A 12330-nucleotide genomic window follows, 5' to 3' on the forward strand; every position below is an offset into this window, starting at 1 on the left:
ATGGGAAGAACTAACATAACACGGCCCACAGAATTCATCCTCCTGGGACTCTCCTCTCGACCTGAAGATCAGAAGCCACTCTTTGTAATGTTTCTCCCCATCTACCTCATCACAGTGATTGGAAACCTGCTCATCATCCTGACCATCCGCTCAGACACTCGCCTCCAGACACCCATGTACTTTTTCCTGAGTGTCCTCTCCTTTGTTGACATCTGCTATGTGACTGTCATCATCCCCAAGATGCTAGCAAACTTCTTATCAAAGACAAAGACAATCTCTTATGGTGAGTGTTTGACTCAGATGTACTTCTTTATTGCTTTTGGAAATACAGACAGTTACCTCCTGGCAGCCATGGCCATTGACCGCTATGTGGCCATCTGCAACCCCCTCCACTACATCACCATCATGAACCACAGACGCTGTGTCTTGCTCCTGGTCCTCTCCTTCTGCATTCCACACCTCCACTCTCTCTTGCATATTCTCTTGACCAACCAACTCGTCTTCTGTGCTTCCAATGTCATTCATCACTTTTTCTGTGATGACCAGCCAGTGCTAAAATTGTCCTGTTCCTCCCATTTTGTCAAGGAAATCACAGTCATGACAGAAGGATTAGCCATCATAATGATCCCCTTTTCATGCATCATCATCTCTTATTTGAGAATTTTCATTACTGTTCTGAAGATCCCGTCAGCTGCTGGGAAGTACAAAGCATTTTCCACCTGTGGCTCTCATCTCACAGTGGTGACCCTGTTTTATGGAAGCATCAGCTATGTCTATTTCAAGCCCCTGTCCAACTATACAGTCAAAGATAGAATAGCAACAATTGTCTACACCATATTGACTCCAATGCTAAACCCATTTATCTATAGCCTAAGAAACAAAGACATGAAGCAGGGCTTGATGAAACTCATGCACAGAGTGAAAGATCAATAAAAGGAGCTGAGGTCTTAGTAGAATCCTACAAATCTCTTGCTCCTGACTGCAGGTTTTTAATGTCTGTGATTAGATTCTTAAGGATGGTATTTTCAAAAGTGGTTCATTCCTGATAAAAAGAATGCTTATCGCATGTGTTGAAGCTAGTATGTTGAAGCTACTCCTGAATATGATGCCTCCTTCCCAGTGGTCTCTAATATTATCTGGCTGGGACAAAGACTACCTGAATCTTGTTCTCTGTGCCTGGATCTAAATCTCAAACTTTGATTCTCCTTTCAGAAGGAGAATCTCTTTCACTTAATCCTGTGCTCAGTCACTCTGTCATGTCCAACTCTTTGAGATTCCATGGACTGTAGCCTGCCAGGTTGCTCTGTCCATGGAATTTTCCAGCCAAGAATACTGGAGCAGGTTGCCATTTCCTGCTCCAGGGGATCTTCTAAACCCAGAAGTTGAACCCCCATCTCCTGCACTGACTGGCAGATTCTTTACCACTGCACCACCACCTGGGAAGCCCCTCTCTAACCCTGCCAAAATCCCTCCTGGACTTGAGTTTCACCACTTCAAACTCCTGAGTATTGTTATTCATGGGGCTTCCCAGGTCATGTTAGTGGTAAGAACCCGCCTGCCAATTCAGGAGACATAAGAGACGTATGTTTGATCCCTGGGTCAGGAAGATCCCCTGGAGGAAGGTACAGCAACCCATTCCAGTATTCTTGCCAAGAGAATCCCATGGACAGAGGAGCCTGGCAGGCTGAAATCCATAGGGTCACAGAATCAGACATGACTGAAGCAACTTAGCACGCACACACATCCTTATTCATAAGGCTGAGTTTTCTTATGTAGTCCTTTAAATCTGAGTGTGTTTGTGTGTGCATGAGAGAGACTTCAGCACATTAGTCCAAAGGCTCCTCAATAACAAGATCTCTGTCTCTGATTATAAAGATCAGAATGACTCCTTCCTCTGCACCACCTCAAAGACTCAGGACCTGATTTCTAAAATTATCATATTAAAAAAAAAAAAAACAAAAAAACAGCCTACCAGATGACTCTTGATGATCCAGTTCCAGGCCACATCCTCAAGTACCCATCATTTCAGTATTCTTCTTCCTGCTTTCCACCGGGCACAACTAAAGAAACATTATGCCCTTCCTTATTCTTTCATTTGACCTGAATTCAACTGCACCACTTTCCCAGACAGTAAATATCAGGTACCAGTTACTATAGTAGTAGGTGTTTTCAACTACTGGGGATTCTTCTTTCTCAACAAATTTAAGCCAAGCTACAGAAATTATCAAATTGGGTAGGAGAAAATGCTCTTGTTCATTTGTAAGTTCTGAAAAATATTAAAGTCACTGCTAGTCCATACATTTTTGAATTTGGAAATTTAGAGGTTTGTGAATTCACTTGTCTGTTCAACTAATTTCTGTTTCTTGTCCACCATATGCCAGTCTACCAGACTTGGAAACAAAGATTATGTGCTAGTTCATAAGTCAACAATCTGATGGCCAAAAATCTGTGGGATCCCGAGGAAACAAAATAACAGACAATGCAAGCATTTGGAGCAAAATGTTGTACTATTTGGGTTGTTTGATTTACAAGGTATAGAGGAACACACACTTTTTTAAATTGAAGTATAATTTTAATTGAAGTTTTATTTATAGTGTATTAGTTTCAGGTATACAGCAAAGTGATTCAGTTTATATATATATATATATATATATATATATATATATCAGATTCTTTTCCATTATAGGTTATTATAAGATATTGAATATAGTTCCCTGTGCTATACAGTAAATCTTTGTTGTTTGTGGACCACAAATACTTTTAAGGAACAGGAGTCAAATTAACTAATATCTTCAGACTTAAGGAAGAAGAGACTTTATTTGAAAGGATTATTGCAAGAGGGAGGAAAGACCTAGGGCAATAGAAAGGGAGGCTGCTATTTCAATTGGGAGGAACCCCCACCATGAGATCTGCAGGGGTCTCAAAGGTCAGAAAGAAAATGACTTTTTTAAAAGGGAGAAGAGAATGAGGCTAGAAAGCACCGTGCATAGAAAAGTGTGATGAACTGGTGGCCGCGGTGAGATTGGATAGTTGATCAGGGTAAGTTTTTCCCTGAGGTCAATGGATGCTACAGAGGAGTCACTAAGGAGGGGTTGTATTCTGACTCTGGCTGAGGGTGGGTCAAAGTTCAGCCATTTTCCAAGACACAAAAGGATGAATGGGTTCTTCTAACTTTGTCTTCCAGGAGCACAGGACTTGGGTAAAATTCAACACTGCCAAGGGGATTTTTGTAAAGGGTTATTGTAAAGATTCACAAGGCAAAAAAGTGAGACATAAGTCTCAGCTGCACAAACACAGATCTAAGACAATAAATCTTAAGTGTTTTCATCATACACACACAATAACTAGGTGAGGCGACAGATGTGTTGACTAACCTTATTGTGATAATCATTTCACAATATCTAAATATCTCAAATCATCACACTATATGTCTTAAATTTACACAATGTTGTCAATTATGGACTTCCCAGATGGCTCCGTGGTAAAGAACCTGCATGCCAATGCAGGAGCCACAGGAGACTTGGATTCAGTCTCTGAGTCTGGAAGATCTCCTGGAGGAAGAAATAGCAACCCACTCCAGTATTCTTGCCTGAATCCCATGAACAGAGGGGCCTGGTGGGCTACAGTCCATGGGGTCACAAAGAGTCAGATATGACTGAGTGACTGAGAATGAGCACGAGTATTTGTCAGTACTCCAAAGGGAGCTGATAGCAGAGGGCAATGGCACCCCACTCCAGTACTCTTGCCTGGAAAATCCCATGGATGGAGGAGCCTGGTAGGCTGCAGTCCATGGGGTTGCTAAGAGTCGGACACGACTGAGCAACTTCACTTTCACTTTTCACTTTCATGCATTGGAGAAGGAAATGGCAACACACTCCAGTGTTCTTGCCTGGAGAATCCCAGGGACAGGGGAGCCTGGTGGGCTGCAGTCTATGGGGTCGCACAGAGTTGGACACGACTGAAGTTACTTAGTAGTAGGAGCAGAGGGCTGTCTGTCAGCAGCTCCCTGCCCTGCAATTACTGGGGCAAATAAGTCCTTCATTCCTAAGGGAGGATCTGGGAAGTACATGACAATATCCATCACAGGTACTTAACACAGCAATTGCTCATCAGTGTTGTTTACTGTCATTTTTATTAGCAGCAGCAGCAACATCAATGTCATCCATAGGTTCTTGTTTTTCCTCCAGACACTGAGGATCACTTCCCTCTGCTTAGTTGAAAAAATCATATATACTGTGATCCCTCTCTTCAGTCTTAGCCCTATCCCACTGGTGCTACATGTATGTCAATCATTGTTAGGCCATAATAGGTACACGTTGAGAAAAACCACTGGGCATTTACTATTCACCAGTCTCTGTCTTAGATGCTGGTGATCCAGTAATAAATGAAATGAAATATGTCCCCTCCCTCATAGGTCTTTCAGACCACCTGATATGGAAGAAGTCATTACAAGTAGGATGAACATTGTAAGAAGAAATTAAGGGGATCTATATAAGCAAGTCTTTACTTTTACCATGTGATCTCATTTAATACTCACAATCCAATGAGGTCAACCTTATTAATTCTGTTCTATGGATTAAATATACTGGGGCTCGAAGAGAAGTGCCTTGCCTCAAATTACTTAGCTCATAGGACAGGGAGCAGGAATTCAAAGACAGATACGCTGCCAATAAGATCATGCTCTCTCAGGTGCCTGGGTTTGTTCCCATGACAGGAGGGGAAATGCAAGTTGCTGGACCCTAATTAAAGCACCAAGGTATATTTAGGTTTAGAAACAGAGTCATTTAATTCAAAATGTCTTTCTTAACTTCATCAGAAGGGGTACAACTGACTTGTGATTCTATCTCTAAACTAAAAGTTGCTCCACTCATTTATAATTTGGGGAGAAAGGATGACCCAGGAGAGTAGAAAAATATTTTTTAAACCAGAGACTTCATCTACAGTTTAGTTATACTGGCAACAATGAATGAAAATGCACTGTATAACAAACCCGCCTACACTGTTAAGAGAATGTATTTTGGCACAGCCACTAAGAAGAGCAATAATGGAGGTTCCTTAAGAAACTAAAAATAGAGCTACCATATGATCTAGCAATCCTACTCCTGGGCATATATCTGGAGAAAATCATAATTCAAAAAGATACATGCACCCCAGTGTTCACTGAAGCACTATTTACAGTAGCCAAGATATGGAAGCAACCTAAATGTCCACCAACAGATGAATGGATAAAGAAGATGTGGGGTATACACATGTATATTCAGTGGAACACTACTCAGCCATAAAAAATAATGCTATTTGCAGCAACATGGACAGACCTAGAGATTATCATACCAGGTGAAGTAAGCCAGACAAAAACAAATATCATATGCTATTGCTTAAATGCAGAATCTTAAAAAAAATACAAATGAACTTATAAGCAAAACAGAAATAGACTCACATACATAGAAAATAAATGTGGTTCCAAAGGGTAAGTGTGGGAGGAATAAGTTAGGAATTTGAGATTAACATATACACACTACTATGTATAAAATAGATAGCCAACAAGGACCTACTGTATAGGACAGGGAATTGCACTCAATATTTTGCAATAACCATAATGGAAAAGATTCTGAAAAGGAATATATAATTATGCATATATTCAGATATATATATATGTATATATATATCACTTTGATGTACTCCTGAAACTCACACAACATTGTAAATCAACTACACTTCAATTTCAAAAATGTACTTTATAAACAGTCATTATCTCTTCTCCTAGACGTGTTTGATGAATTTTTACAGTTACCTCAAACAAATTTTCACTTTTGATGACTGAATAAAAAGTAATTTAAGAGCAGAAAAGTCTTACCTCTAATATTAACTGGAAAGAAAAGGCAACAGAGTAAACCTGCATTTATGATAAGCATAGTTAAGTCTAACTGACATTGAGACCTTCATTTCAATATGATTAATTGGTTAGCAAAAGACCTTCGTTTAGTTCTTTCTATTTTTATCATTTTATAGACCAACATCTGAAAAATGCTTTTTTAAGTTCAAAGGATAAATTTCATAATCTCCTTCTGATTAGAGCTAATTATCTCCTTACAGAAAAATTTTTCTGATATTATTTTTTATTCTCAAAGAGGAGCCTTAGATTAGCGTGTTTCCACATTTTCCCTTTGATAATTTACTGTCTTATTATGACTTGTCAAATTCAATTATTAAGAATTTTTGTGCAGCTTTTTTCCACTCTTCCTTTAGAACTCTGATATATGAGTATTGTCCCAGTATTTATATCTTCTTGAGGTATTGACTCTTTTACCAGTAAATAATGTCCTTCTTTACCCCTTGTAACATTTTTTTGATTTAAAGTCTATTTTGTCTGATAATTACCAAAGCCATCTCAGCTCTATTTTGGTTAATATTTTCACTGAGTATCTTTTTCTACCCTTTCACTTTTATTTGTGTCCCTGGATCTAAAGTGAATCTCTTGTAGACAGTTAATGTTTAGATCACATTTGTTTGATTTAATCCAGTCACCCAATCACTGTCTTTTTAATTAAATAGTTTAATTAATTTACATTTAAAGTAATTGTAGCTAAAGAAGGACTTAACTTCTGCCAATTTATTATTTGTTTTCTACATGTCATATGTCTTTTTTGTTCCCCAGTTCCCCATTACTTTCTTTTTTTGTATCTAATTTATTTTTTTAGTTTACTGTTTTGATTCTCCTCTTATTTCCCTACAAATATATATATATATATATATATATATATATATATAACTATTTTCTTCATGCTACCCTGGAGATTGCATCTTATATTTATTACACCCTAGTTTGAATTAATATCAATGTTCTGGTATTTAAAACTACTCAATAACAGTAGTAATAAGATAAAGACATATCATTTTAATGATAGTTATACCTAATTCCTCCATAGCAGTCTGCTTCTTCTTCTCTAGAACAGTAAAATACTTTCTTTAGAAATGACACCTACTAATTACACCATCTAATTACAGTAGAGTTCTCAAGAGAAGCAGTGACTAGTGGAATGAGTGCTAATTACAATGACCTAGTGGTTTTTATTTATTTAGGTCTCTACTTTGACACAAATAGATAAGAAAAATGAAAATTTTACTTTAAAAAATATAGTCCTGTTTTATAGAAATAAATATTGACATTTTAGAATTGGAATGAAATGAATAAGAAAAATGTTAAATAACTGTAGAACCAAAGAACTAAGGGAATTTTTGTTACCATCTTCTAACATTGGAAAATATTGCTTAAGCAGTTAGCTTAGTCCATGCTTAGGTCAACATCATAAATATTTACTGAGCACTCCCTGCAGTAAGGGCTTCCCTTATGGTTCAGCTGGTAAAGAATCTGCCTGCAATGCGGGAGAGCTGGGTTCAATCCTTGGGTTGAGAAGATCCCCTGGAGAAGGGAATGGCTACCCACTCCAGAATTTTGGCCTGAAGAATTCCATGGACTGTATAGTCCATGGGGTCGCAAAGAGTTGGACATGACTGAGTAACTTTCACTTGAACTTGAACCTCTGCAGTAAAGGATGGGTGCTATGTGCTATGGGATTCTAATGTGTTAGAGCCAAGGGAAAATTATGTCTCTTTTACTTGGAGCTGTATATCCTCAGTGGATAACAGTATATAGCTCATGGTAAACACATAACAAATACTTATGGACTGATGCGCTCATAGGTGAACTGAACATCATTTTTACCTCCTTAACTCCAGATTATTGTATTTAATTAAATCTAAAATACCATCTATTATAAAACACATTATTTTAATATACCATTGACAAAAATGCTCCCAATTATTTGTGACATGCCATAAACTTAAATGAACCTCAATATGAGATATTAAAGTATAAAAAAGGTGTGTTAAAATTAATAAAAAATGGCTTTACTGATAAGATATCTGGATCATGAACAATATATAGCACATAGTGTCTGGAATAAGAGACTTCCCAGGTGTCTCAGTAGTAAAAGAATCCTCCTGCAATGCAGGAAACATGGGTTTGATCCTTGATTTGGGAAGATCCCTAGGAGAAGGAAATGGCAACCCACTCCAGTATTTCTGCTGGAAAATCCTGTGGACAGAGGAGCCTGGTGGGCTGCAGTCAGGGTTGCAAAGAGTCAAACATGACTGAGCGACTGAACATGCATGCTCATCTGGAATAAGGCCTGGGTTTGATACAGGGATCCAAAAGCTTTCATGTTTAATCTGACAAAGAAAAAAAATAAGGCAATATTTTAGCTCCCTTAGTAAATAGAAGGCTGTTTCTTAACATAAAAGTTTTAATTTTGTCAAAGAAAAGAGAGAGGGCTTTCAGGGGAGTAGTTCAACTATACAGTTTGGCTTCAAAGAGTCCCTAATTCGAGTTATATTTTGTCAGCTACCTTATTTTTTTCAGTCACTATACAATGAAGAAAATAAATGTACATGTTATGAGGCTGTTGTGTGGTTTGTGTCAGAGAGACTTATAAATTCCTGAGTAAATAAATGTTAGTTGCCTTACTTTAAGTGAAAGATTATGTAACAATAAACATGATTTGTGTTTAATGGAAATTCATGTACTGAGGGAGCAGAGAAGACAGATATATCATTCTAATCAGGTCACCGAGGAATGCTCCCTATAGGAGGCTGCATTTGAGCCTGGAGATGCAGGTGAAGGCAGAAATGCAAGACAGTGAGGTGGTTGAATTGTAAGATGTGATCCGGAATCACTAAGTGACAGGAAATGAGCAACATGTATTTGGTGGGGCATGTCAAGACCCTGATGTAGGGATTCTGTGTGCTTTCATGAGTTGAGAAGAGTCGACAATCTGAAGCTGGTGGTTTTCCATAGTGGTGGCAGCAAGGAATGGTAATCAAATATCTGAGCAGACTTGGGGTCACCAGGGAAGGGTGATCTAAGGTTAGGTTCAAAGGCTATGATCCTCCCTTTTGTTAGAGGATAGTGACATAAAGCCACAGCTACTGAACTGTCATGCGAGTGTATGTTCCTCGGTTCTTTGTCTCATCACAACAAAGATTTGGAGTGACGGACGTTAAAGCCCTCGGCGCGTCACAGCTCTTGGGTCTTGGACAAACCATGTTATAGCTCTTAAGCAAATCAGTGTTACAGCTCTATTTTATTTAGAAGATAGCAGGAGAATCCATCCTTGAAGTGTGAGGGCATGCCAAGCCAAAGACTCAAAGAGAAGAGAGTGGAGGAGTGCGTGGGGAGGGAGAGAGAGAGAGAGTGAGAGAGAGAGAGAGAGAGAGAGAGAGCAGGCGCACACGCACGCAGGAGAGAGAGAGTCCGTGAGAAAGTGCTTTGGCTCCTCCTTTTATATGTTTTCCCTATTCTACCTAACAGAACTAACAGCTGTATCTAAATTTGGGAGAGATGGAGAGACAGTAGTTGTCCTTTGTTAAAATGGAAGCATTCAGAGAGGCCAAATGGACACTTTATAGGCTCAAGTGGGATCCTGAGCCCAGATATCCCTGCCTGGTACTCCATCCTCAGTGCTACATGGGACACCACCCAGGTAAGCCCTCAGAGGGGTTGAAGAGCCAAGGATGGAAAATTATTGTCCCTCTTGGATACCTATGTCAAGCTAAACAGAGGTTACACTAGACCCACAGATTTGAAGAAAGGGACTTGGGGCCATACTGGGAGGCAGAACATGTAATTCTCCTGGATCCATGGAGATGATCCTGCACAAAATTAATGGATGTTTGTTTCCTTACTCTCTCCTCCACCGAACACCAGGGACTTAGTGACACAGTATTAGAGGATGCTCCCAGGAGGGAAGCAGGAGCTGTAAGTATCTGCAGGTTGTGAAGGATGATAAGAATCCAGGGAAGGGAGCATCAGATTGAAGAAACATTAGGAAATGGTCTGCAGTCAATTAGGTACCTTTTCTGTATGCTATCTCTTGGCACAGTTTTGTCTTCTTTTTGACAAGTCATTCCATGGAGCATAAGTAAGGGAAGAGTGGAATACATAGATGAGGCAAGACTTCAAAGTTCTTCCCAGGTAAGAAATCAACTTTGAGAATGCCTGGCAAGAAGGTGTGAATCTCTGATCTCAGAGAGATAATTAGTCATCACTGGGTACTAAATAAGTAATTAGTCATCACTAGAGACTAAATATGTTCATGCAAATGTTCAGTTTTTATGTCTATACTCCAAAGTTGAATCTTCCTTTACCCATCTGTCTGTGAGTCACATTCTTCTGGCCTCAGGACATGAATTATCAGTCGATGAACAGGGAGATTTGGGAGTTTATTTTCTCATGCTAGTTCACTCCCTCTTTCTCACTTCCCCTTCCCCATCTCTCTTTTCACTAAAACTGTTTACATTCAACTCAGTGTGCTTTAGATGACTTCCTTGCTCCATTATATATGATGTGGAAAAAAGCATCTGGATTCAAAAAGATTCACCAACTGCAAACTAGATGAGATGACTATCTCATGATTAACAAGATGTGGGTTAGTCACTGATAATCCTTAATCAGAAGCTGACCTGAACCTGATTCACAGACTGCATCTGTGGTTCCTGTGATTATGAGCCACAGAGTAGGGAAGAGGGAAAGGAAACCAAGCTCTCAAAGCCCTTTCTCTCTCTCTCTCTCTCTCTCTCTCTCTCTCTCTCTCTCTCTCTCTCTCACCAATGCCACCCAGCATCTGTTTTCTATAGCTCTCCATCGCAAAGATTTTTTAAAAAACAAGTGAAAACATACTTTGACCTCGATTTCTCCATATTCAGGGGAAAAAACATTACATTAAAAACTCTATTTATTAATAACCACTCAGTGTAAGAACAAGATGGAAAGATGCATGTCCCAGATGACAAGAACCATCCATTGACTTTATTGTTTATCTGCAGGTGCATTCAAGTCCATGGGGATGTCCAACCTAACAAGACTCCCTGAATTCATCCTCTTGGGACTCTCTTCTTGCCCTGAGGACCAGAAACCACTCTTTGCCCTCTTTCTCATCATGTACCTGGTCACTTTGATGGGAAATCTGCTCATCATCTTGGCTATCCGCTCTGATCCTCAGCTCCAAAACCCAATGTATTTCTTCCTGAGCATCTTGTCCTTTGCTGATATTTGCTACACAACAGTTATAGTCCCCAAGATGTTAGTGAACTTTTTATCAGAGAAAAAGACCATTTCCTATGCTGAATGTCTGGTGCAGATGTATTTCTTCCTAGTCTTTGGAAACATGGACAGTTACCTCCTGGCAGCCATGGCCATTGACCGCTATGTAGCTATCTGCAACCCCTTGCACTATGTCACTGTTATGAACCATGGACACTGCATGTTGCTACTGGCCTTCTCCACAGCTTTCTCCTGCCTTCACTCCCTCCTGCATGTCCTCCTGGTGAATCGGCTCACTTTTTGTGCATCAAATGTTATCCATCACTTTTTCTGTGATGTCAACCCTGTTCTGAAGCTGGCCTGCTCTTCTACCTCTGTCAATGAAGTTGTCGCCATGACAGAAGGGCTGGTTTCTGTGATGGCCCCATTTGTCTGCATCGTCATCTCTTACCTGAGAATCCTCATTGTGGTCCTCAAAATTCCCTCAGCTGCTGGAAAATGCAAAGCCTTCTCCACCTGCAGCTCTCATGTCACTGTGGTGACTCTCTTTTATGGGAGTATTTGCTGTGTCTATTTCCAGCCATTGTCCAGCTACACTGTCAAAGATGGAATAGTAACGGTCAACTACACTGTGCTGATACCAATGTTGAACCCATTTATCTACAGTTTAAGAAACAAAGGCATGAAACAGGGCTTAGAGAAATTGATAAGCAGGATGAAGTTTCAAACGAATAGGCTTTCCACTACAAATTCCAACAAAATCCATGGAGCCTGATTGAAAGGTGTCTGTGTGGATGTGTGTGCACATGTGCACACTCATGCACACACACATCAGCATCTGAGGGAAGTCTTTTATGGAGAAATACTCTTTCATCAACTGGGTGGACAGTTTTCCACCCTGTGGTCTCTATCATGCCGTGGTTGGATAGTTCTACCCATGTCCTGGTACCTATGCTAGAACTGTAGACTCACTCCATGATACCTCTTCATTCTAGGAAAATCACGTCCCCTTTATTCCTTCTATATTTACTTGGAACTGTCCATTTTTCCATCTATTTATAACTTCAGCCAAGTTTAGGCATTTGAATTTTTGTACACATCTATTGAGAAATCTATTCATGTGCAAAGATATTTATGCGTACATAACCACTCTGTTCTATTTAAACTTTCAGACATTTTTTGCAGGTGTGTCTGTGTGTGTGTATTTGGAGTGGGGGGCGGTGACCTCCTTA

The 12330-nt window shown here is 39.6% G+C and overlaps 2 protein-coding genes across 2 annotated transcripts; both read left to right on the forward strand.

Annotated features, from left to right (window-relative positions):
• Positions 1-933, forward strand: OR1L1 (olfactory receptor family 1 subfamily L member 1). The gene has a single exon (NM_001390423.1). The coding sequence runs from the start codon at positions 1-3 to the stop codon at positions 931-933; it is 933 nt and encodes a 310-aa protein (NP_001377352.1).
• Positions 934-10853: 9920 nt separating this feature from the next.
• OR1L19 (olfactory receptor family 1 subfamily L member 19) lies at positions 10854-11996 on the forward strand. The gene has a single exon (XM_002691590.3). It carries the CDS (start codon positions 10896-10898, stop codon positions 11871-11873), a length of 978 nt encoding a protein of 325 aa, XP_002691636.2. The 5' UTR covers positions 10854-10895; the 3' UTR covers positions 11874-11996.
• Positions 11997-12330: the final 334 nt, after the last annotated feature.

Source organism: Bos taurus, chromosome 11, assembly GCF_002263795.3.
Source record: "Bos taurus isolate L1 Dominette 01449 registration number 42190680 breed Hereford chromosome 11, ARS-UCD2.0, whole genome shotgun sequence".
Classification (NCBI taxonomy): domain Eukaryota; kingdom Metazoa; phylum Chordata; class Mammalia; order Artiodactyla; family Bovidae; genus Bos; species Bos taurus.

What these genes read in the sequence shown, in the direction of transcription:
- OR1L1 (NM_001390423.1), top strand. Translation starts at nt 1, where the DNA reads ATGGGAAGAACTAACATAACACGGCCCACAGAATTCATCCTCCTGGGA.
- OR1L19 (XM_002691590.3), top strand. Translation starts at nt 10,896, where the DNA reads ATGGGGATGTCCAACCTAACAAGACTCCCTGAATTCATCCTCTTGGGA.